This window comes from Zootoca vivipara, chromosome 2 (genome assembly GCF_965207765.1).
Source record: "Zootoca vivipara chromosome 2, rZooViv2.hap1.1, whole genome shotgun sequence".
In the NCBI taxonomy this organism is placed as follows: domain Eukaryota; kingdom Metazoa; phylum Chordata; class Lepidosauria; order Squamata; family Lacertidae; genus Zootoca; species Zootoca vivipara.
This window is the reverse complement of record NC_142584.1, coordinates 11,354,629-11,381,386: the sequence shown is the minus strand read 5'-3', so window position 1 is coordinate 11,381,386 and position 26,758 is coordinate 11,354,629. Positions and strand designations below refer to the sequence as shown.

General features: G+C 48.1%; 1 protein-coding gene across 2 annotated transcripts; it reads right to left on the bottom strand.

The window, feature by feature from the left end:
• Positions 1-8,221: 8,221 nt before the first annotated feature.
• On the bottom strand, positions 8,222-25,982 carry LOC118077075 (pleckstrin homology domain-containing family A member 3). Of its 2 annotated transcripts, none has more exons than XM_035100386.3 (8): positions 25,752-25,982; positions 23,229-23,345; positions 20,868-21,023; positions 18,485-18,621; positions 16,132-16,302; positions 14,344-14,387; positions 11,476-11,633; positions 8,222-9,487 (listed from the first exon to the last, which is right to left on the bottom strand). In XM_035100386.3, the coding sequence occupies exons 1-8, from the start codon at positions 25,789-25,791 to the stop codon at positions 9,426-9,428; spliced, it is 885 nt and encodes a 294-aa protein (XP_034956277.3). In that variant the 5' UTR covers positions 25,792-25,982; the 3' UTR covers positions 8,222-9,425. The 2 variants fall into 2 exon arrangements, with proteins under 2 accessions (XP_034956277.3, XP_034956295.3); XM_035100404.3 differs by having other exon boundaries at positions 11,423-11,633; positions 25,752-25,957.
• Positions 25,983-26,758: the final 776 nt, after the last annotated feature.

The window sequence follows — 26,758 nt, the reverse complement described above, 5'->3', positions numbered from 1 at the left end:
CGAGCGCCAGCCTCTTAAAGGAGAAGCGGCCTCGCGCGTGCTGGCCCCCGACAGAGTTAAAGGAAAGGGCGAGGAGCACCCTCGACGCCTCTTTTATTTGCTACATTTTTATACCACCTCCTCTCCCTCCCCGGTTCGTCCTCACAACAACCCCACGAGGTAGGCTAAGAGACGGTGACTGGACCCAGAGAGCTTCTTGGCTGAGTGGGGATTTGAACTCTGGTCTCCCAGTTCGAATTACAATCATGACGCCTATAGGAGCAACTCCTAGGTGTGGAGGGGTCTTCGCCCTCCCCCCCCCAATAAAATATTTGAGGGGGTCGCCCCCACCCAGCCCTTGCCATTTAAATGGTGTGCATGCACTGTGCCATGTGATCAAAAAGGGCTTACCTGCCTCCCTCCCCCATATTTTATTCAAATTGGCATCCCTGATGATGCCATACTGGCTTTTAAAGTACTGTATACTATTTTCCAAAGCAGCAACACACATATTATCGGAGTAGACCTTACGACAACCCTGCAAGGATGTCAGTGTTCTCATTCCCATGTGGAAGAAAGCAAAAGGAAGGGGGCGCTGGATAGCTTATTATATTTATTTCCCACCTTTTTTTCCACAGAGGTACCTGGTTCTCCCTCTCCATCCATTTTTTCATTGCAACAACCCTGTGAGGTAGGTCCGGCTCTGAGAAAGGCTGTGACTGGCCCAAGGTCACCCCATGAATGAGTTGAACCTTGTCTCCCAGGTCCTTGTCATAGGTAGAGCATGAGACTCTGGATTTTAGGGTTGTGGGTTCGAGCCCCACCTCGGGGGGGGGGAAATCCTGCATTGCAGGGGGTTGGACTAGATGACCCTTGGGGTCCCTTACAACTCTACTATTCTACGGAATTCGAGTATGCTCCCTCAACCCCTCCCCAAAGGGATATAATATAATATAATATAATATATCATAACAATATAATATAATAATAAATATCAGTATAGTATTGTTAGCAGGATTGGGGAATCTTTTTCAGCCTAGTGCCACGTTCTAAAAAGGTAAAGGGACCCCTGACCATTAGGTCCAGTCGTGACCAACTCTGGGGTTGCGCGCTCATCTCGCATTATTGGCCGAGGGAGCCGGCGTATAGCTTCCAGGTCATGTGGCCAGCATGACAAAGCCGCTTCTGGCAAACCAGAGCAGCACATGGAAACACCGTTTACCTTCCCGCTGTAGCGGTTCCTATTTATCTACTTGCATTTTGACGTGTTTTCGAACTGCTAGGTTGGCAGGAGCTGGGACCGAGCAACGGGAGCTCACCCCGTCACAGGGATTCGAACCGCTGACCTTCTGATCAGCAAGCCCTACGTTCTATTATGGGTAATATTTCAGGGGCCACACAGGGATAGGACTGAGGTTTGGACAGGCAGGAGGGTTCATTCAGTCACTCAGCTGTCTGCATCTGCAGTTCAATTGCCTCACCCCTTGCCTTGGGATAAGGAATCCAGGGAGTTCGTCTACTGTGAAAGGGATGGGGAGGGAACTGAGGGCTCCCATGATTTCGCCTACTGCTGCCTCCACTATCTGCCACATTTGCAACCATGCAAATGAATTAATTATCAAGAGTCTGCAAAATCTGGCTTTCTTTGTAGTTTTGGGGGGTTTGGAGTAAAATCCGTTGTCCATGCCTCAAGCAGCAAGCAGTCAGTGCTCAGAAAGCAATACTACAATTCATTCAGGGCAGAGGAGCAGTTGGAAGATCCTCCAGACGTTGATAGACTACTATTCCCATCATCCCAGACCATTGGCCTTGCTAGCTGGGGATGATGGGAGTGAGTCCCACACGTGGATGTCACCACAGTGGCTATTACTGATTTAAGCTATTGAGAGTCTCAACCCAATGCCAAACTAGTTGAAACTTAAGCTGCAATTCTGTGTCCAGATTCTGCCTTGGTCAGACCACACCTGGAATACTGTGTCCAGTTCTGGGCGCCATGATTTAAAAAGGATATTGACAAGCTGTGCAGAGGAGGGTGGCAAAGACGATCAAGGGTCTGGAAACCCAACCTTATACGGAACGGTTGAGGGAGCTCGGTATGTTTAGCCTGAGAGGAGATATGACAGACATCTTCAGATATCTCAAGGGCTGTCATATGTAAGATGGAGCAAACTTGTTTTCTCTGGAGGGTAGAACTTGAACCCATGGCTTCAAGTTACAAGAAAGGAGTTTCTGACTAAACACCAGGAAGAGCTTTCTGAGGGTAAGGGTTGTTCGACAGTGGAACAGGCTGTGGACTCTCCTTCATTGCAGGTTTTTAAGCCAAGGTTGGATGGTCGTCTGACAAGGACGCTTTAAGTTTAGAGTCCTACATTGCAGGGGGTTGGACTAGATGACCCTCAGGGTACCTTCAAATGCCATAGTTCTATGAATCTGTGATGGCCTCGGTCCAGTATACCTGAAGGAGCGTCTCCACCCCCATCACTCTGCCCGGAAACTGAGATCCAGTATCGAGGGCCTTCTGGCGGTTCCCTCATTGCGAGAAGCCAAGTTGCAGGGAACCAGGCAGAGGGCCTTCTCGGTAGTGGCACCCGCCCTGTGGAACGCCCTCCCATCAGATGTCAAAGAGAAAAACAGCTACCAGATTTTTAGAAGACATCTGAAGGCAGCCTTGTTTAGGGAAGCTTTTAATGTTTAATAGATTATTTTATTTCATTTTTCTGTTGGAAACCGGCTGCCCAGAGTGGCTGGGGAAACCCAGCCAGATGGGCAACTTTGGTGCAGACATAGGATAAGGAAATTAAAAGTGCCCTGCTGGATTGGCAGAAAAGGTTTATCTACTCCATCCTGCCATCTCCCACAGTGGCTGAGCTTGGGCCAGACGCCCACAAGGCACCTACAAGCAGGGCATACAGGCAGTATCTTTCTCTGGTTGTTTTCCCAGTGACTGGAAGCAAAGAGGCATGCTGCTTCTGACCCCGGGGGCAGCCTGGAGCCATCACTGTCTAATCCCCCTTTAAAGCCATCTAAACTGTTGGCCGCCACCACCAGATCTTGAGGAAACAGATCCCAGTTTATGCTGTGTTGAGTCCTCTTGTCATAGAATCATAGAATCATAGAGTTGGAAGAGACCAGAAGGGCCATCCAGTCCAACCCCCTGCCAAGCAGGAAACACCATCAAAGCATTCTTGACATATGGCTGTCAAGCCTCTGCTTAAAGACCTCCAAAGAAGAAGACTCCACCACACTCCTTGGCAGCAAATTCCACTGCCGAACAGCTCTCACTGTCAGGAAGTTCTTCCTAATGCTTAGGTGGAATCTTCTTTCTTGAAGTTTGAATCCATTGCTCCGTGTCCGCTTCTCTGGAGCAGCAGAAAACAATCTTTCTCCCTCCTCCATATGACATCCTTTCATATATTTGAACATGGCTATCATATCACCCCTTAACCTTCTCTTCTCCAGGCTAAACATACCCAGCTCCCTAAGCCGTTCCTCATAAGGCATCGTTTCCAGGCCTTTGACCATTTTGGTTGCCCTCTTCTGGACACGTTCCAGCTTGTCAGTATCCTTCTTGAACTGTGGTGCCCAGAACTGGACACAGTACTCCAGGTGAGGTCTGACCAGAGCAGAATACAGTGGTACTATTACTTCCCTAGATCTAGATGCTATACTATTGATGCAGCCCAGAATTGCATTGGCTTTTTAAGCTGCTGCATCACACTTGACTCATGTCAAGTCTGTGGTCTACCAAGACTCCTAGGTCCATTCGGGATCTTCTAACATTCAGCTTAATTGGAGGACCTGCATTAGGAGAAAATCTCTTCGTCTATGACATGCAGAGTTTTAAACATTTCTATCATTTTGCCCCACCTTGCCACTCCCCGCCCAGTGAGAAATATCTCCAGATATTGAAGGCTTTCCTCATAAAGTTAAAAGGTAAAGGTAAAGGGACCCCTGACCATTAGGTCCAATGACAGACAACTCTGGGGTTGCGCACTCATCTCGCTCTATAGGCCGAGGGAGCCGGCGTTTGTCCGCAGACAGCTTCCGGGTCATGTGGCCTGCATGACTAAGCCACTTCTGGCGAACCAGAGCAGCGCACGGAAATGCCGTTTACCTTCCTGCCAGAACGGTACCTATTTATCTACTTGCACTTTGACGTAAAACTGCTAGGTTGGCAGGAGCTGGGACTGAGCAATGGGAGCTCACCCTTTCGCGGGGATTCGAACCGCCAACCTTCTGATCAGCAAGCCTTGGGTTGTTGTTTTCTGTATCTTTTCAGCCACACCATATCCCTTTGAAGCAAAATAAAAAAAATTCCTTCAGTAGCACCTTAAAGACCAACTAAGTTTTTATTTTGGTATGAGCTTTCGTGTGCATGCACACTTCTTCAGATTGTTGTTGTTGTTTAGTCGTTTAGTCGTGTCCGACTCTTCGTGACCCCATGGACCATAGCACGCCAGGCACTCCTATCTTCCACTGCCTCCCGCAGTTTGGTCAAACTCATGTTCGTAGCTTCGAGAACACTGTCCAACCATCTCGTCCTCTGTCGTCCCCTTCTCCTAGTGCACTCTACACTACGTAACCAGGAGTGGTTGCATTATAGATTTGTCTAAAGGCATTAGGATATTGGCAGTTTTATTTTCAATCCCATTCCTATTGATTCCCATGGAATTTGCCTTTTGAGGTGCTGCTGAATACTGGGTCCACATTCACCATGACTTCAAGCTTCCTCTCATGATGATGATGATGATAATAATTTTATTAATTGTACCCTACCCATATGACTGGGTTGCCCCAACCGCTCTGGGCACTAGTGTATATGTGGATTCTCTGCCCTAATACAGTACCTTACGATTTCTTCCACTGAAGTGCATTTGCCATTATATTGTCTGTTCACCCTGCATCAAAGAATCCTTTCACAGCACTTTACACCCCCTTTGTTTTTACCACCCCAAACAATTTTATGTCACCTGTACACTTGGCCACTGCACTGGATCATTTGTGGGCAAGTTGAAAAGCGGTCCACAACGCAGAAGACGACCCTCCATTGTGAGAACTGTCCTTGCTCTTTACTCTTCAACCAATTACAGATCAATAAAAAAGTCTGTCCTCTCCCATAACTGCAAAGTTTGCTCAGGAAACCCTTTGACAAGTGCAAAATGTCTTCCAAATCCTCCCATTTAACGGTACCTGCTTGCTGGTGCTTTCAAAGAACTCTAAAAGGTTATTGAGGCAAGACTTACCTTTGCAGAAGCCATCCTGATTCTTCTTCAGCAAGGCTTATTACATGTGATCATTTTATCTTCAAATAGGCTTTCAACCAATTTACCCAGAACAGGCACCGAACAAACTAGCCTGATTTCCCAGACCCACCCACCATTATCCATTTTCTAAAAAACTGGCATTGCCTTGGCAACTTTCCAGATCTCCTGTACAGAGGTCGATCGCAGAGACAAGTTACATATTTTTGTTGCAAGGTCAGCAAGTTTGCATTTGAATTCTCGAAGATCACAACTGTGGACACACCTATTTGTTAGGTTTTAGTTGGAAAATAGAACCTAGAACATGTCTCAGTAATCAGGTCTCCCTCCCTGAAAATATCAGCTCAAGCATGGCTACTAGCTACATCCTCTGCGGTAAGGTCAGCCACCAATAATTCATTTGGCTTCTCTGCAGTTTCTTTATGCTCCTTGGTACTTACTTGCCACCCAACACCCCAGCTTCCACCCCAGCTGATTTCCTGCTTCTGAAGCATTTAAAGATTATTTAAATTGTCTTCAATATTTATAGCTATATGCTCATTTTGTGTGCTTGCATTTCTTTTGCGAAAGCTTTGTTCCTTTTTGTATTCATCTGGTCAGGATTCCCATGTTCTAAAGTAAACCTTCTGGCCTCCTCTTGCTACCCATGCTGGTGTCCTCTTGGCCTTTGGTAGTACCTTACCTGATTTGGAGTACGTAGTCTAGCTGATCTACTATTGTGGCTTTGAATACCACCCCCTCCTGAATTCCCCTTTCATCTTCCTTTTTACCAATCACATTGTAATTACGGTATTATTTTGGGAAAGGTCCTCCTTAGTGGAATTCATGTTGGCCATACTTGGCCACTGTCAGCTTGTGTGTGTGTGTGTGTCCAGAGGGATTGGGATCATAGACTAGAGTGTTGAGGTGGATTGGGATCATAGATGCACACATGTACCGTATATATCCCATGAACACAGTAGGGCCTACTTTGAATTGGGCGTAAGTAGGCCACACTGCAAGAACTAAAGGCCATCTCCTGCTTTTTGATAAATCAGTTGACTATTTTTTGCACAGGACCAGCGTCTCAGCATAAGTCCCTTTCTGCGATACTGAAGAAATAACTTATAATTTTGTTGCCAGAAGCTATTCCCCAGACCTAGGCAGGTATCTTTCAATTGCTTATTACAGTAAGCCAGCAAGTGTCCCCCTAACTCTCAGCTTCACAGATTAGTTGATTACCAACTGAAGCTTCATAGAATCATAGAACTGGAGAGGTGGAAGGAACTCTGAGGATCATTGAGTCCAAGCCTCTGCAATGCAGGAATATGCAGCTGTCCTACATGGGAACTGAACCTGTGACCATGGTGTTATCAGCACCATGCTCTAACCAACTGAGCCAGCCATCTGTGAGTTGAGCTTGCAGCCCCATTAAGCCCCATTATTCCCTAGTCAATCCTATATGTTTAATACTACTACTACTACTATTTATACCTCACCCATCTGCCTGGGTTTCCCCAGCCACTCTAGGCGGCTCCGAACAGAATTAATGATCATAATAATTAAAAAGTGATAAAACATCAAAAACTTCCCTAAACAGGGCTGCCTTCAGATGTCTTCTGAAAGTCAGATAGTTATTTATTTCCTTGACATCTGGTGGGAGGGTGTTCCACAGGGCGGGCGCCACTACCAAAAAGGCCCTCTGCCTGGTTCCCTATAGCTTCACTTATTGCAGGAAGGGAACCGCCAGAAGGCCCTCGGAGCTGGACCTCAGTGTCCGGGCTCAATGATGGAGGTAGAGACACTCCTTTCAGGTCTACTGGGCCGAGGCTGTTTAGGGCTTTCAACACTTCCAACACTTTGAATTGTGTCCGGAAACGTACTGGGAGCCAACACCTTTCATGCACTTCCACTGTAGAACTCAGTTTATATTTTGATCTAAAGACTGCTAAGTGTCTCAAGCAATTCCTAGGAAGGTCAAAATAAAAATAAAAAATCCTTCCAGTAGCACCTTAGAGACCAACTAAGTTTGTCATAGGTATGAGCTTTCGTGTGCATGCACACTTCTTCAGATACACACGAAATGCATGCACACGAAAGCTCATACCTACGACAAACTTAGTTGGTCTCTAAGGTGCTACTGGAAGCATTTTTTTATTTTATTTTGACTGTGTCAGACCAACACGGCTACCTACCTGTAACTAGTTCCTAGGAAGGTGTTACTGCAAGAGCTCCAAATGTGCCCTTGCCACTCATACACCCCTCCCGTTAACTTCAGTATCACAGCTCTGCACATGTCTTCCCTAATGAATGTGCAGAGCTGTCCAACAACACTGAAGGGAATGGGAAATGTCAGCTGGTGCAGGAGCCCTGCAAACTGGTGCAAAAGAGGCATGGGTTTGGGTGCCGGTTCTTCCTGAAGGCACCAAGGAGATGAAGGGAGTGCCTCTGAATCTGTTTGGGGTATGTGTGTGTGTGTGCATATGCCCTTCCCCTTGCTCAAGAAACTACTAAGGAAGCAGCTTGTGCTGCCATAAAAACCCAGCCCTTGCCCTGCCCACTCAATTATTTAAAGTACCCAATAAAGAAATTAAATGCACGACAAGGAAGCTGCTGTGTAGGGGAGGCAGAAAAGCAGAGTGCAAGATGAAAGCCAGAAATAGCCCCTGGTGTTCCTGGTATGTTCCTGCCGTTATGAGTCACCTGCACCCTGGTTCTGCGACGGGCTTTGGTGATGCAACAATTGTTTATATAACAGGAACCACCACCTGTTCCTCAGTGCAGACAGGGAACATTTGCAGGTGCGCACAGACCCCCCGATTTTGCCGCCGGTGTAGCAGACGAGACGACCCGTCCGATCGCCTTGCTTGCTACAGCCATTTCAAGCTGCCAGGGGAACGGCTGTGGGTTTTTTGGGGGCTCTGCTTCTCCTACAGGAAAACACCAGCGGTGCCTCCTTCCAGCCCCGCGGGGGAAAAGCAACATATTGTCACGACACAGTGTTTGTTTCAAAATTAGAGTCTTCATTCAAAATTAGAGTCTGATCTTTGGGCAGGGCACGCTATGGGAACGGGCTCCAGAGACTGGGGGGTTTGCAGGGAATCTGTGTGTGTGTGGAAAGGGGAGAAAGGAACGAGACAGGGAGGACCGCCCAAGACGCCCTACAAAAACGGAGAAGGCAGAGAACCTCACAAGACAAAACAGTAAGTTCCCGTACAGCAAACGACAGTAGAGTCAATTCAATGTTTGGTACGTGACGGGTTGTGGTCACCTGACCCCGGTCCCACGCTGTGCAGAGGGGAAGCAGCCCAATGTTGCCGTGAGGTCAAATGTCGAAAGAGGCTGCTTTTCCTACCTTGGGCATCTGCTCAGGGCCAACGCCTCTGCTGAAGAGAAGCGGGGAGAAAGCATCGAGAGGAATTCTATAACCTGCAAGTTCGATGTCGGGGTGTGAGTGTGTCACTTTTGGGGGAAGAGCGGCTTGCAGGAAGAGCTCTCTGCTGAGGAAGGAGGAAGAAGGATGCTCAGCAAGGAGGTCCTTCCTGGAGCAGATTCCTAGGCAAAAAAGATCCTGGCCGAGTGTCAAACCAGCAGGGCACTTCCCAAGACATCCTGGAGCAAAGCAACTCTAAGGTTTGACTGAGCTACAGATCTTATGCCAGTGAGAGGGAAGAAGGTGCTTTACATCTGCCACAGACCGTGAGTCCCTGGGCTCCAGCTACACCGGGGACCAAACCACTGACCTAATTAAGAGCATAGGACCCCTGGGGACAGCCCCCCCGAGAGAGTTGGGGGCAACCTGTCCAATCAGAAGCTGCCTCCCAAGCACCCCAGGCTCTCGTCAGAACCGCCTCTTCCGTCACACCCAATCCAGCATGGAGAGCTAATCACTACCCCGCTGCCCAGACCCCATCCCTTCTCACAGAGGACTGCTTTGTAAAAGCCAGCGAACCTGGGCAGCCTTCTCAGACACACCCTGGCAACTACAAGACTGAAGCACAGAACCAAGTCTGGCATCTACTCCTTGCCCTTCATGCACACCGCCTTCCTAGGAGCAAAGGATGCTTCCACCATCGCACCCTGCAGGCCAAGGCTATTCCTAAACTAGAGGAGGGAGCCCAAGGCCAGTTCTTCTAGCTAGCTAGCTAGCAGCAAGGGGATGGCTCCCAAGTGTCGACAAGAGCTGCGGCAATGCCAATATCCGGATTACAGTCGTTGGTCCCCGCCAGACGAGTCCACTGGAGAGTCGTGGGCCGACAAGAGGCCATCTGAGATGAAAAAGAGGAAGAAACTGGGAGTGAGAGAGTGGCGGGTTCCACTTCTGAGCACAGACATCCTACCAACACCCTCCGAGGCCACACACCTCACCCGGAGGCAAGGGTTAAGCAAAATCCAGCAGAAGAGAAACTCTTAACCAGATATGTTTCCCAGATTAAATATGGGAAAGGTTAAGGGCTGGAACATTTGCTCTTTCTACTTTTGCCAGGGGCAAACCAGCTCCACAATGTTTTTAAAAACCACCCCAAACTTGTTTGATCATAGGTGACCGTGGGACAAATAAGTGTTGTGTGAACACACCCAGGGGTGGCTCAGATGTTGTCCTCTATAGACACTGTTGGACTCCTACAGCCATCTTCTGCAACCAGCACGGGCATTAGTCAGAGCGGATGGGAGCTGAATTTGAGCAACACCTCGAAGCCCACAGCTTAGCCATGCCTGGTGCGCAATGACAGGAAGCGGCGCCTTCTTCAACCCGCTTTCAACTCTATAAAATTATTAATCTGTCTCCAGCCTAATTCCTTTGTTTGTTTCCCATCAACAAGGTCCTTGTAGTAAAGGTGAGATCTTATATCAGGCATCCCCAAAATGCGGCCCTCCAGATGTTTTGGCCTACAACTCCCATGATCCCTAGTTAACAGGACCAGTGGTCAGGGATGATGGGAATTGTAGTCCAAAACATCTGGAGGGCCGAAGTTTGGGGATGCCTGTCTTATATTCACTAGCCCTGCAGGCAAAAAAAATCCTCACCAACTACCTTCTAGTACAATATCGGAGGTGGCTCAGCCGCCCTGGGTGCCACTGTAGAATGGAGGGCTCCAAATTTTAGCGCCTCACAGGGCGCCGCTGAAATTTGAAATCTCTGAGTCCACACCTGACAGTATTTCCTGATACAGAAAGTGTGCAGTGATACTGCAGATGCATTTGATGTGTACATGTGATCCCATTCATGTGCCTTGCTGTGGATTCTTGACAGTCTTAATCTTCCAAGACTGAAGAGAAGGAACCACCCCTGGAATACATTGGGACTAAGTGCTGCGGGGGTGTGTGTGCGCGTGCGCAAAGGAAAGAGGCTCAGAACATGAGCCAGTTCTCCCTCGGCCACCCAGAGAAAGCCTGCTTGTGTCGGAGCAAGCAAAGACAACTGTGTCGAGAGGGAAAACAGACCCAGTTCCGCTGAATGTATTTGCAAAGCAGGACAGGAATGAGGAGCACGGGGGACACTGCCTTTTGGCGATGCCTCCATTGGAGAACCAATTGTTCCCTGGATATGGTGCAACTTCCATCAGTTGTTCCTCGTACGGCCTGGGACATTTCCCTTTTCTAATTTGGGGTTGTATCCTTTGCGCTAGGATATGGGGAGTGTCTGTGTGTGCAACGGCGTGCGTGGCATGAACGGGAGTGGGATGGGCCGTGTGCAACAGAGTGTGCGCTGTTTTTGGCAACAGCCGTGTCTCCATTCCGCCTACAGACACTGCTACCAAATTTCAATCCAAGAATCCTGGATGACAACGCCCTCCCCTCTCAACCTACGATGTTTGCAGGAGCAGGCAAGGGCGCAAGAGAGAGCCCCGCTCTCTCCCCCATGAGGTCCTAAACTATAAGGCTGGAGAAACAAGGGCGGGCAAGTTAATTCCTGGTGCTGGATCCAACTGCTCTTCCTTTTTGGCTGCTCATCTTCTCGACTGGGAGAGAGGGAGTCCTCCTAGTGGCTGCTGCTTGCTGGACTGGGTTACAATCCAAGCCCCAAACTCCCCAATACCCACCGTCACCCTCTCACCTTCAGTGGAAAGGCAAGCCCTGAGAATCCTCTCCATCCCATCAACCCTTAAATTATAATTGCTAAGGGAAGGAAGGCAGCATGCTCCAATTATTCTTGTTTTTTTACAGGGCAGAGGGAAGGCTGCCTGCCTACCAAAACTCACCGCCTCTCCCCTCCCACGTTAACCTCATGCAGTTATCCCGTGGCAGCCCCTACCAACTGCTTCTTCAACAATGGTGCCGGGGGCGCTTTCGGACTGGGAACCCGGCTGCGCCCACTGCTGCGAGCGAAACACCACCATCTCCTCCAAGTTGCGCAGAACCGTCACGGTGCCCTTGGCGGGTGCGGGCATGGCCCGACCCTGCTCCAGCGCTCTGCAAGGGAAGATTTCCAGGGAGGCTTCAGTGCAATCGTAAACACGTGGGACCTATCCCCGAGTAAGCATGTGTGGGGATGCGCTGCACACAAAAAAGCAGGGCGCGCTATGCAAAATAAGCACCTTGCGTTAGATAAATACGGACTGCAGAATTCATCTTTGACTTGGGTAGGGGAGGGAGGTGGGAGAGAGGAAATAGGCCACTCTCATTTCCATAGCACAACACAAGGCATTTCCTGTTGCCCAGATCCAGTGTAGAGAACGATCAGACAACGGGACGACAAAATAAAACAATTTAGAACCAAGGGGGTTGGGAATGTGGGCTCTGTCAGCTTGGAAAGACTTCTAAGCAGGCCTGCTTTGTAATGGGGTTTGTCACTTGCCAGCAGGGTGGATTTGATTTAAATCAAATTGATTTAAATCACGATCTAAATCACTAGTCAGTAAGACTTGATTTAAATCTTTTTTTTTTTTTACTGAAAGACTCATTCTTGCTGGTATAACCTTAATATTTACAACCAGATGAAGATTTCCTTTTTGGAATAATAAATTTTCAGAGTAGTTTTTACAGTTATATCAACATTTACTGATTTGGTAATACCATTAGAAATACATAGACAGATAATTATGTAATTATTGTGAGGTTTAATAGCTTAACTGCTTATATTTGGACAACTTTTCTGCTGGACTTTATTGGAAGAGAAAAAATAATCATTTCCTTAATAAGAATTTAAATTTACTAAAACAGGGGTGGCCACCTCCCAAGAGACTCTGATCTACTCAAAGAGTTAAAAACTGGGAGTGATCTACCCCCTTTCGGGGGGTTCAGGTCAAAGCTGTTGAGTTTTTGTAAGGAAGGGGAGCCCTGTTTTTTTGGGTTTAGGTCAAACTTGTTGAGCTTCTTTTAGGAGGGAGGGAGGCCCATTTTTGTTTAGAGCTTCAGGTCATAGTTCAGCTTTTTTAGGGAGGAGGAAAGTTTTGGGTGAGCTTTTTTTAGGGGTGCCAGTGATCTAGCAGTGATCGACCACAGACATCCAGTGATCGACTGATAGATCACAATCTACCTGTTGGACATGCCTGAACTAAAACAACAACATAATAGCATATGTATCCATGTTTGTTAACTGATGTGGTTAAACAATTTGTTTGTTTGTTTTAAAAAAACTTACTGAGTTTTAGCACACATGAAAAACTTAAAACAAATCCTTATTTCCTAATGAATAGCCTTTGGACTATAATGTAACTTAAATAGAAAATTACCTTAAGAATTATTTTTCCTCAAAATAATTTTTTTTAAAAAAATCCAATTTAAATTTAAAAATCTGATTTTTAAAATATTTTTTTTAAAAAAAATCATTTATTTTTATCCGCCCTACTTGCCAGCACTTCCCTCTCAGTCCCCTAACCCCTTTCCCAAGCGAAAAACCTTACCCTTGAGAAAATAGGATACCTAGCAGCAAAGAGCGCATGAGGTACTTTGCAGGCCTTGAGTCAAACCAACAGTCCTTTTAGCTCAGTTCTGGTGACACTGACAAGCAGTGGCTCTCCAGGGGTTTGAGCAGGGAACATTTCCAGCCCAACCGGGAGATGCTAGGGGCTGAAGATGTGATATTCTGCAGGTTTTCTTGTCTCTGCTGAATAAACAGGGAAGTTTTTAATGTGTGACATTTTAATGTATTTTAAATTTTTGTTGGAAGCAGCCCAGAGTGGCTGGGGAAACCCAGCCAGATGGGTGGGGTACAAATAATAATAATAAATTATTATTACAGTGGTCCCTCGACTTACAATTTTAATCCGTTCCGAACGGACCTTCGTAAGTTGAAAAAATCGTAAGTCGAAGCCAATTTTTGGGGAGGATTCGTAAGTCGAAAAAAAATCCTATCTAAACTGCATCCAAAATGGCGGACGGAACTCTCTTCGTAACTCGAAACATTCGTACGTCGAGTCATTCATAAGTCAAGGTACCAATGTATTATTTATTTTTTATTATTATTATTATTATTATTATTATTATTATTATTATTATTATTATTATTATTATTATTATTATCTGAGCCCTCCCTGCCACTAGTTAGCCCCACCTTTCTCAGTAAGATTGTTTGCTTGGGAAGGAGGGAGGGGAACCAGCAGAGAAGGGGGAGGGTGCCTTGCCAACTTTCTCAGCAAAAGCTCAAAAGGATCCATGCCCCCCCCCAAACTGAGCACTGCGCAAGAATGCTGCGCCAAAGCAAACAATTTTTTGAGTCCGGCTAGAGCAGGGGTCCCCAGACTTACCGGCATTTGGGCCGGTTCCCACCGCGCCGATCGCGCGGCGGGCCGGAGGGCGGGGGAGTGCGCGCCCGTGCGCATGCGCACGGGCGCTTACTGGCGCGGCGGTGCGCTTCCAGGGTGGGAAAAGCGCCGAAAATCCGTTGTGCGCATGCGCGTGGGCCTCCCCCGACCCGGAAGTGCACCAGAAATGACTTCTTCCGGGTCGGGAGAGGCCCATACACATGCGCACAAAGGATTTTCGGCGCTTTTTTCCCAACCCGGAAGAGCGCTGCCGCGCTGCGCACCGTAAGAGCAGGCGGCAGTGGCGGGCGGCGGGGATCGTCGCGGGCCGGATTGGCAGGCTAATTGGGCCGCATCCGGCCCCCGGGCCGTAGTCTGGGGACCCCTGGGCTAGAGTGTTCCTGCCCATGACGTCTTACCTTCCTATGAGTGCTTACCTTTCTGACGACGCTATTCCTGTGTGGCTCATGGAGCGCCTTACCTGGAAAAAAAAGTGGGGGGTGGGATTCCATGGCAATGAGATCGCATACACAATGTAACAACGTCCTGATATTCCAGAGTTGCACATTTGTTTGTGACACCGAATCTGTATACTGCCCAGTAACCAATGCTCTGTGGGAAGCGAGTGATTTATAAAAACATAAAAATCGAAAAACAGGCCACATGCACGAATCACACGGGCTATAAGACAAAATAAAACCAAATAAACCACAACTAGCAAGCCAGACATTAGAAGTCTTATGATAATGCAGCAATAAGCCTCTTTGCTGTGTTCACCCTCGCAAATGTGAATTAGGGTCACCACTCCAGACACAGCAAATTGAAAAACCATCAAATTACTCATCATCCTTCAGCCTCTCCTTAACCAACCTGCTCCCGTTTACAAATGGAACAATTATTTTGCTTAAGCAAAATACTTTTTTTAATTGATTGACCCAAATGAAGGCTGCAATCCTAACCCCACCTACTTGATTTCAATATGACAGACTTCTGCGTAGAACTGTTTAGGATTATGCTGCAAATCAACTCAAGTGCTGCAGGTCTAGTTGAAAGCAAGTCAACTTACAACAACAACAACAACAACAACAACAACAACAATTTATACCCCGCCCATCTGGCTGGGTTTCCCCAGCTACTCTGGGCGGCTCCCAATAGAATATTAAAATCACGATAAATACATCAAACATTAAAAACTTCCCTAAACAGGGATTCCTTCAGATGTCTTCTAAAAGTCAGATAGTTGTTTATTTCCTTGACATCTGATGGGAGGGCGTTCCACAGGGCGGGCGCCACTGCCGAGAAGGCCCTCTGCCTGGTTCTCTGTAACCTCACTTCTCGCAGTGAGGGAACTGCCAAAACCCACATTAGGTTTTTGAGATTGCTCTTTGGACTAACTGCAGCAGGACTGAGAAATGGGAGTTGGCTCATGCCTGAGCTGCAGTAGCAGCGAACCAAGATTTGAAAGTGCCCCATTGCATAGGACAGGAGTCTTCATTTCTCACCACAAATAAGCTCTCTCCAGACTATCGTCTGATGCCATACAAAAACAAACCATCACTTCTCATGCCAGGGTTTCTTCAAAACCTTAACATCATGAAAAATGGGGGTTCTCAAACCAGCTCTTCAATTAATACCCTCCCTGTGAGTCCAAGGGACCCAAGAGACTAAATTAACAAAGGTAAAGAACAGGGCACCGAAGCAGGTAAAATGTAAAATGTAAAGGAACCCTGGATGGTTAAGTCCCGTCAGAGGCGACTATGGGGTTGTGGTGCTCATCTTGGTTTTCAGGCTGAGGGAGCCGGCGTTTGTCCACAGACAGCTTTCCGGGTCATGTGGCCACCATGGCTAAACCGCTTCTGGCGCAATGGAACACTGTGAGGGAAGCCAGAGCGCACAGAAACGCCATTTACCTTCCTGCTGCAGCGGTACCTATTTATCTACTTGCACTGGTGTGCTTTCGAACTGGTAGGTTGGAAGGAGCTGGGATCGAGCAACAGGAGCTCACCCCGTCGCAGGGACTTGAACTGCCAACCTTCCGATCAGCAAGCCCAAGAGGCTCAGCGCCACCCGCTCCTACCGCAGCACCACGCTTGTGAAATTCCCTTTCCAATGAATATTATATACCGGTATGTATTTTGCATTTCAGGCTTTAATCTGTTGGCACTTCCTCTCTGGGTGGAAAGACAGAATATAAATATGAGGAAGGAAGGAATGATTGGACTCACCCGGTGAGAATGTGGGAGTTTGGTGCCCACGAAGTCGAAAGGCTGGGGGACTGTCAAAGGATGGTACAGCTCAGGAGCCAATCGGGTGTTTGCAAATTTCATGCACTCTTCTAGCGTGGAGATGAACTGGCTGCAGGTTGCTCGCAACAAGGATGATGCTTCATTCATCTTCTGGAGGAAGCCAAGAGCAGGAGGAGGAGTGAGCAAGAGTAAGAAGGCCTTCGGGGCCTCAGTGCAAGTCCCAAGAGACTTAAGCTCAGGGCCAGTTCAAAGATTCTGCTGCTAAGGTAACCTAGCTCCGCGCCACCTTAGTGCCCATACTGGGGGCGAGGGGAGCTTTCAAATAAAAGGTTCTGTATGTGAAAACTAAGACTGCGCAGCCAAGTGGGAGGGCTGCACCACAAGCAACGTAATGAACAAATGGGATGCTCCCTAGGCGCACTGAGCTCAGTACAGACAAAACTCCTTCCCTCAAGGTAGCAGGAGTAGTTCATCCACTCCTTTGGCACTGGCTCTCCAAGGTTACAACTTTGAACACCGCTGTGGATTGCGTCAACTAGGAGTGGTGCCCTGTCGGTTTTCCACCTCAAGAAAACAAAAGCGCCTTGGACCAACGCTGCCCTTGCTGCATCTAGCCACGTCCACAGCAGGAACAGCTGCCTCTCATAACCCCAAAGCATCTCTGAATATAATTGTGGTGCCTTATGGATCGTGGGCTGGGCTTCTATTCCTTAATCCCAAGGGCTACAACAATCCTTGGCTGTTTTCTCTCGGATCTCCTATAGCAGGAATGGAAAACCATCAGCACGCCGCAACTTCTATTATCTCCAACCACTGGCCGTGGCTGAGGTTCAGCAGGCCAATGTTCCACATTCCTGCCCGACAGAGGTGAGAGGGAGACCACGTATTGCTCACAAAGGCCCAGGGGGGGGGGGGTACGTTCTCCGCTAAGCACCCTGGAACAGAGGAATGGGGAACCTTTGGCCCACCAATATGTTCCTGGAATACAACAGCCCATCAGCCCTTGCAGTCATGGCCAATGGGCAGGGATGCTAGGAGTTGGAGTTCAGCAACATTACTATTATCTATTATCTATTCATTATTATTATTATTTATTCATTATTATTATTATTATTAGTATTTTATTTATACCCCACCCATCTGGCTGGGTTGCCCCAGCCACTCTGGGCGGCTTCCAACACACACAAAAATAATAAAAAAACATCCAACATTAATTGTAGCAATCAGATCCTACATGAAAAGTCACAATAATTTTAAAATAAACAACTTATACCAAATAAAGCAGTATGCAATAATGCATTATAATCCAATAGTAAACACTAAAATTAAACATTGGCAGGTAATAATTTAACAGTTTACACATCAATTACAATGAAGAATTATTCATCTATAATTGACAAAAATAGCAGCAAACCACAATACCTAAAATACGACAAATCATACAAAATGATGTAGAAGGATTAAATTAAGAAACAAGGACACACAATTTATAATAATAATAATAATTATTATTATTTTTAAATGGTCACGGGTCCCATCACCTCCTGGCAAATAGAAGGGGAAGAAATAGAGGCAGTGAGAGATTTTACTTTCTTGGGTTCCATGATCACTGCAGATGATGACAGCCGTCATGAAGTTAAAAGATGCCTGCTTCTTGGGAGAAAAGTGATGGCAAATCTAGACAGCATCTTAAAAAGCAGAGACATCACCTTGCTGACAAAGATCCATATAGTTAAAGCTATGGTTTTCCCAGTAGTGATGTATGGAAGTGAGAGCTGGACCATAAAGAAGGCTGATCGTCGAAGAATTGATGCTTTTGAATTATGGTGCTGGAAGAGACTCTTGAGAGTCCCATGGACTGCAAGAAGATCAAACCTATCCATTCTGAAGGAAATCAGCCCTGAGTGCTCACTGGAAGGACAGATCCTGAAGCTGAGGCTCCAATACTTTGGCCACCTCATGAGCAGAGAAGAATCCTTGGAAAAGACCCTGATGTTGGGAAAGATGGAGGGCACTAGGAGAAGGGGACGACAGAGGACGAGATGGCTGGACAGTGCTCTCGAAGCTACCAACATGAGTTTGACCAAACTGCTGGAGGCAGTGGAAGACAGTAGTGCCTGGCGTGCTCTGGTCCATGGGGTCACGAAGAGTCGGACACGACTAAATGACTAAACGACAACAACAAATCCCTCAACTCTCCTCCCAGCTGCTTCTGCTGTTCTCATGGGGCGGGCCAAAGGTTCCCCACACCTGCTGGGACAGGTGCTTGGAGCATTATTCCCTGATGCCACGGCCCCCAAACTGCATGATCCCTCCAAAGCTGCTCCCTCACCTGGAGGTCAAGAGGGGAGCCATTGTCTTGAGGGTGTGTTGCATCCTGTACAGCGAGGACCTGCTGCGTCAGCACGTCGCAATACAGTCGCAGTTCGGACAGTTTCCTCCCAAGGGACTCGTTGCTTAGGTCCAGATCTGAGGAAGACAGGCAAGCAGAGCAAGAACTGAAAAAAGGGATCATAAAGGGAATTAGCAGTGTGCACAAAGAGACTCTTCCCTTTTGCTGAGAGCAGAAGAGAGCTGATGTTTATAACAGCCAAGTGCAATGAAATTTCTATTTGGAGCAGAAAGCAGTGGCGACACAGAAAAACATGGCACAGCTTTACTGCCAGCTAAAACTCTTGGAGGGTGTGAGATTAATGCAGAGCCATAACTAACTGGTTGAGCTTGGCAGTCAAATAACATTTGCTCCCTGTACCACACTGCCCTCTGGTGGGCCATCAAGGATTCCAAAGGGAAACTGTCCCTAGTGATATACAGCCATACCTCTGGTTACAGACGCTTCAGGTTGCGTCTTTTCGGGTTGCGCACTGCATGAACCCGGAAGTACCCGAACGGGTTACCTCCGGGTTCCGGCGCTCGCACATGCACAGAAGCGCTAAATCGCGCTTTGCGCAGAAGCACCGAATCGCAACCGCACATGCAAACGCTGCGGGTTGCGAACATGCCTCCCGCACGGATCACGTTCGCAACCAAGCGTCCACTGTACTGCAAATGTCATCTCTTCTGCAAGTACAGAACACAACCAGTTTTGTACTGCACTGGGTGGTTTGTTTCTATAGCCTGAAAACTTGCTGCCTGAAAACTTGCCACTTCATCTGAGTGGTTCCCAAACTTTCTGCCCCACTGTCCAAGGACCATTTCAAAGTTGCTGATCATCTTGACAGACTACCTAATGGCTTTTCTGCCAGCTGTAGTGACTCTAATGGGCTGTGTTTGTATTTACAGTGGTACCTCTACTTATGAATAACTCTACTTACGAATGTTTCTACTTACGAATGGAGCTCCGCCAGCCATCTTGGATGCGGTTTAGATAGGATTTTTGTCTACTTACGAATTTTTAGATAGGGTTGCTTTGACTTACGAATTTTTTCTCCCAATGCATTCCTATGGGATTTGACTTACAATTTTTTTCGACTTACGAATGTGCGTTCGGAACGCATTAAATTCGTAAGTAGAGGCACCACTGTATACTGCTTCTTTTCCTTCTTATATTCCACCTGATGGCATCACAAGCTGCATTCCATAGAATTCAAGTTGCAACACAATACAAGAAATAAAACAAGCAATAAAATACAATTAGAAATCAATATGAATATTTAACGCAGGCACGCCACAGACCACCTGAACGAAGCTTGCAGACCATTGGTGGCCCGTGAACCACAGTTTGGGAACCTCTGATCTCAATGTTTTTTAAACATCCCCCTCTAGGGCGTGCCAATTTTTTCAACTTTCAAATTCCAAAAATGAGGGGCACCTAAAGAGTTGCAACGCAACTTGGGAATTCCAAAGATAGCTTGGTTAAAGTTCAGTCTTGCTCATAGCTGCCAAGTACCCCGTTTTCTCCAGGAAAACCCCGATTTTACTTACCTTTTCCCGGTGGCCCCCCCGGTATCACTTCGTCTCCCGTTTTTCTCCGTTATTTTCTCCTGCCGGCAGCCTTTTTTTCCCCTTCCGATTTGCCCTTCTATGGGCACCAAAAATGGCCGCCGGCGGCTTCAAAAGTCGCATCTACGCATGTCCGGAAGTGCATAGACGCGACTTCCGGTGTCGGCGGCGGCCATTTTTGGTGCCCATAGATGGGCGGAGCGACACCGGAAGTTGCGTCGACGCAACTTCCGGTGTCACACGGCTGCCGGTCCTAGATTCTGCAGTCTGGGACTTGGAAGGTAAGGTCTTGCTTGGTAAGTAAAACATGGGCAAAGCTGCATTGCTGCTGTTGGCATCCGTCTGTCTCGAGAGACAACGGTAAAGGGCACAATCGGAAGTAAAATCAGACTGTTGGAGAGTTGCAGCACCTCCTGTGGCATGTTAGCCTGACATCCAGTCTGATTTTCCCATTGCTTCCAGGGATAGATAAGGTGTTCAAGGAGAAACTAGTTACCTGGTTACTTTCTCTTCCCCAACAAGGTCACCAAGGCATGTGCAAGACCCACAGGCTTAGACTGAGTTGAGAGCCCTCAAGTGGACCAAGCAGGATCAAGGAAGTTTGCCAAGGAGGTGTGAGACTTAAACACCTCACTCTTATCACGGTTTAACCAGGAGGTTCTCAACTTACATTCCCCCAGCTCTGCCAACACCACCCTCAGATCTCAGCCCCACAATCCCACTCTGGGCTTTCCAAACTCTTGTCAGGGCAAAGCTATTTGGAAAGAACCAACCTCTCTCTTTCTGGCTCCTGCTGTCCCCGAGGCAGGCCTTGGAGCTGCCCAAAGCCACGAGCCATTTCTGTCTCTCAGCGGCGCCTCCTGCCTTCAGGTAGAAGTACTGCTCACCAGGGATCACCAGCTCCATGCGAGTGGGGTCAGTAGTATGCACTATGGAAGCGGTTAGGGAAGAGAGCGGAGAGGGTGTTGAGATGCCAAGTGGCTTCATACACAAGAGGCAGGGCAGCATCCAAAGTAGTCCTTCCGGTAGTGCAATGGAATGTCCCCTCCCTCTCCCCTTCCCATGTGCCCCTCTAGAGCAGACTTCCTCAACCTCGGCCCTCCAGGTGTTTTTGGCCTAAAACTCCCATGATCCCTAGTTAGCAGGACCAGTGGTCAGGGATGATGGGGATTGTAGTCTCAAAACATCCGGAGGGTCGAGGTTGAGGAAGCCTGCTCGAGAGGGTTGGGAAACCTCAGAAAACAGATTTAAGGAGGTATGTTGGGGGGAGAGGAAGGAGACAGAGGGGAGGCGGGGGGCAATAGGCACTGCACCATGGGGAGGCACTTACTGAGGGGGTCTGCAGCGTGCCTGAACCACAGCATTGTGGGGCTTCTGTTAGCCTGCCACATCCCCTTCAGCCGCCCTGGAGCTGAGGGGGAGGTGGTGGGCGGACTCCTTGGAGGCTGTGTGGCACGCCCTGCCCCCATGGGTGGCTTGTCTCACCCCCGGGCACAGGGCATACGTGCCGCCCCGGACGACCGAGTGGCTAGCTACGTCGCTGGAAGGTGAAGTTCTGCATACACTCATAATTCCTTGTCCTAGTGGAATTATTTCACGGGCCACCTCCCTCTGGACATACACCATCACACTTTTGCATTCTACATTAAATAACATTAGCTACCCAGTTCCCCCGCTCGTCCAAGATGATGCAGTTAAAGGGGAGAAGTTTATCTTCTAGCCCAGGCATCCCCAAACTTCGGCCCTCCAGATGTTTTGGACTACAATTCCCATCATCCCTGACCACTGGTCCTGTTAGCTAGGGATCATGGGAGTTGTAGACCAAAACATCTGGAGGGCCGCAGTTTGGGGATGCCTGTTCTAGCCACTCTGAGATGATTTGGAAGCTAAATGGGGCCACATGAAATTGCATTGAGCTTGTGCCTTGGAGGCCAGCAATACAGCCAGGGGTCTGGCACCAATTTTTCGGATCACCCAAAAGACTCGGGTCTGTTAGAGTGAAGAGGCCTTGAGACAAGAGCTCTCAAACCATTCTCCTCCACAACCAGCATGGAAATGGACCAGGTTAGCAGAAGGAGGTGGGGGTGAGCCTTCCCTCCTCCAGGAGTCTGATTATAAGACGGCAAGTTTTGTTATTAGCCTTCAAAGAGGTTAGCAGTCTGTGTTTCCATACAGCCTATGTCCTCTGAAGCCTGCAGGGAAACGAAGGCTACTAATTGATGGACTAATTTTAAAGGTGAAATGTTGACGGCACAATTACAGACAATTCCAACAAGAAAGAAAAGTGGCCCAGAACAGGGTGGCTGCATAAGGAGGTGAGATATAAGAAGGGCATGTACAAGAAATGGAAGAAAGGGGAAATCACAAAGGAAGAGTATACATGAGTAGCCAAAAGTTGCAGGGATGAGGTCAGGCAGGCCAAAGCTCAGAATGAGCTCAGGCTTGCAAGAGAGGCTAATAATAATAGGTTTCTTTAGCTATGTTCGAAGAAAGAGGAAGAACAGGCAAGTAGTTGGTCCTCTCCATGGAGAAGCTGGAGAAACTCTATTGGGTGGCAGAGAGAAGGCGGAACAGCTCAACACCTACTTTGCCTCTGTCTTCATCCAAAAGGAAAGCGATGCCCAACCTGGTGATAACAGAAGAAATGATGCGAGGAGGGAGCTGCAGCCCAAGGTAGCAAAAGAGGTGGTAAAGGAACACCCAGCGACTTTAAATGAATTCAAATCCCCAGGATCTGATGAGCTGCATTCAAGGGATGCAATCTCAGAGCCTCTATCTATAATCTTTGAGAATTCTTGGAGAACAGGTGAGGTCCTTGCAGACTGGAGGCAGGGAAATGTTATCCCTATCTTCAAAAGGGGGGGGGGAGAAGACCCAGGTAAGTACTGGCAGGTCAATACCTGGAAAAGTCCTAGAACAGATAATTGAACAGTCTGTGGTCATTGGTCATGGATGCTTTAGTTGAGAGTCCTGCACTGTTGGGGACTGGACCCTTGGGGTTCCTTCAAACTCTATACAATTCTATGATTCTAATATTTTGGAGGCAGGTTAATAACATCTGTGGGCTTATTGATAAGGTGACATTTAAACAGCTTCCCCTCCCCACTTGCCCAAACAGCACAAAATGCCCCAACCTTTGATCTCACACACAGCCATCTTGATGCTTCCTTTGCTGCCCTTCCCCACGTCATCCTGCGAATCATAATAGGAGAGGATGCCATTCTCTAGCACGAAGTATCGTGGCTGCCAACCTGTGGGTGGGAGGAGAGGGGAAAAGAGAGATGGGGAAATGAGGATCCTTTTTCCATGGCAAGCTACGTTCTCTCACCAGCAGTTTCCAAGGAGATTCAAAATTTAATTAAATTACCCACATGTAAACAGGAACATGATTGAACATGATTGCATACACCTATATTGCAGCACTCATTCCTAAGTGAGGCGGGGAGATTCTAAGTGGGAGATCTTCCCAAGTCCTACTGGTAAGAAAAGGAAGTGGTGTTTCCTTCCCTATGCAGTTCTTTTAAACAAACAAAAAAACAAACCTGCCCTCAAAAAAAACAAACCACACCCTCAAAACACCATCTCCAGGTTGGCTGGGGAGAGATCCTAGTGTTCTCTGAAGATCAAAGTGGATCACCCTGTTATGGGCTTAAAACAGTACACCGCTGGTATTAGAGCTAACCCTGCAGGACTTTCCACAGGTGTAGCAGGGACCTGTGAAGCTGGCATGCCCCTTGGCAAGGTGAAGATCCCCTCCACTAAGAGATATACAACTCCAGCTGTTCCCAACGCCCTCCAGCTAGCAGATCCGAGGGTTAGAAAGCAAGGTGTATAGAGCCTCCTACATTTTCATCTTTGAACAATAGCTCAGTGTCATCAAAAGCTCATGCAGACATACTTCAATATAATTTAAAAAATACAGTGGTACCTCGGGTTACAAACTTAATTCGTTCCGGAAGTCCATTCTTAACCCAAAGCATTCTTAACCCGAGGCGCCCATTCCCTACATAGGCCTCCCGCGGCCCCAGAAGCAGATTACGTTCATATCCCGGGGCAAAGTTCGCAACCTGGAGCACCTACGTCCGGGTTTGCGGAGTTCATAACCCGAAGCTTTCGTAAGTAGGACAGTTCATAACCCGAGATACCACTGTAAGGGTTTTTTGAAACAAAATACAGTAAAGCTAAGGGTTAGGTAAAGGTAAAGGGACCCATGACCATTAGGTCCAGTCATGACCGACTCTGGGGTTGCGGCACTCATCTCGCTTTACTGGCCGAGGGATCTGACATACAGCTTCCAGGTCATGTGGCCAGCATGACAAAGCCGCTTCTGGCGAACCAGAGCAGCACACGGAAACGCCGTTTACCTTCCTGCTTGGAGCGGTACCTATTTATCTACTTGCACTTTGACATGCTTTCGAACTGCTAGGTTGGCAGGAGCTGGGACCAAGCAACGGGAGCTCACCCTGTCGCAGGAATTTGAACCGCCGACCTTCTGATCAGCAAGCCCTAGGCTCTGTGGTTTAACCCACAGCGCCACCTGCGTCCCTTAAAGCTAAGGGTTAGGGGATGCAAAAACCATGGGAGGGAGCGTGTGGTCCTCCAGGTGCTTTTTTTTTTTACTCCCGCTCCCATCAGTCCCAGCCTGCAGAGTCCATGATAAAGGATGATGGGAGATGTAGTCCAGCCACATCTGGAGGGCTATATGTCCCCCACTCCTGACACAGGTACTGTATATGTGCTTTAATCATAAATATCAGAAAACATCACCATGGGGATCTAACACTGACTACAGTCTTTTTTAAAACCAGCTTTGTGAGGCAATATTTGTTTATTTTCTTGGAGATTGCAGCCCACTCTTGTCATTGGGCCAGGGCAGGGCGGCACTTGGGAGGCTGCTCTGACAAAATCCTGTAGCATTTGCTAGAGAAGATCTCCTGCAGATTTATCAAATGCATGACAGGAAAGATGCTCCACAAGCAAAGTCCCCCTTGCAGCTTGCTGGAAAGAACTGGCCACCCCATGTCTTGCTTCGCTTCTGTATTTGTGGGCACGCCTCCTATGGGAAGTGCTCAACTACAATGAGAAATGCAGAAAAACCACGGAAAACAAGACTCCTAGTTGACATGGGACGACTCATCCTGCTCAGGAGAACCAGGAAAGTGACTCACTACAATGGAGAGGCGGTCCAGCACGGCCCTAACCCTTTAAAAAAACAAACCACACACACAAATGAAACCACCAAACAGAAGTCAGTGGGTGACACTTATTCCTTCCCCGCATCTCTATTGCTGGAGAAACGAGCTGCACCCGTTGAATTTCTCCCAGTTACGCAACTGCTACAAGGCGCAGAGAAAGATGGCAGCCCTTAAAACCCTTGGCTGGGGAAGGAGCGGGTGCAAGTGAAATTCGGCATCCTGGAAAGGGATGTAAGGATTAAGCCGCACAATGAGAAAGGGAGCATCTTAGGGGGCTGGGGTTATGGGCGGTAGGGGTGGGAGGAAGCCCGGACACCTGGGTTCTATCCCCTGCCCTCTGGGATAGCTGGGTTGCTAAGGAACGCGAAGAAAGGGGTACCTATGATGGAGGGGGCAAGCGGAGCCATGCGACGACGGCCTCCCCAAATGCAAAGCCCGACCCACTTGAGGACTCTTTCTCACCCGAAAGATAGTTGGTCCATTTCAGCAGCGCTCCCTCCATCACCAGCCCGGCTCGCTTACTGCCGCCGGTGCGCCGAGCAGAGCCAATTACGGCTCCGGGCCGGTGGGGCCCGACCAATTGCGGGGCAAGTTGAGGGCGGCGACCAAGAACGGGGTGGGTGGGGAAGGGACTTGCGGGGACGCGGGAAGGAAGCTACGTAGGAACCAATCAGGCTGGGAAACGAGTCGGGGAACAAATGCTGGACGGACGAGGGGGGGGAAAGGAACGCTCGGAGCCGCCTTCCTCTGCGCAGTGGCTTATGGGCAATGTAGTCCCACTGGTCGCAGAGCCGTAGGAGTAAGCGAGTACGTTTACTAAATGGGCAGCCCTGGACACTCTTGTAGAAACTCTGAGTCCCCTAAGTCCATGATCCGTCAAAGAAGAATGGATGGAGGCAAGAGAAGGAAAGAAGAAGGAAAGCAAGGAAGATATTTATTTTCCTTGTCGCAAGTTTCTCCCGTGCCTCCTTTGCAAAGAGGTTAGGACATAGAACAAGGGTGTGCAAGTATTTTTAAATAAGACTAGAAATTGCCCAGCCCCAGCCCCCTAACCAAAGACCACCCAAAAAGCATCATCGGAAAGAGGCAGTCATCGGAAAGAGGTCACGGAAAGAGGCAGTCTATAACAGAAAATTGAAGGTGGATCTTGACTTCTGCCTGACAAGATACCTGGTGGTAATGGTCACTGAATGCTTTCTCTGCCCAGTCTGGGTCATTCTTTCAAGATGGTAAAGACCTTAGTTCTTGAATCCAGGTCAGAGGATTCATACACAAAATATGTCCTTAAGACAGGATTTGTAGGATTTGTAAGTGAAAAGAACTACTGGAAAAGGTTTCTCTCAGGTATTTGCTCTGCAGAGGAAATATTTAGAATCATTAGGCGCCAACATGGCTTTTGGGATTGTTCTATAGTCCATCAAACACTGCCCACTAGTGTGGACAGGGAAATATCAAGGCAGATTTTGGAG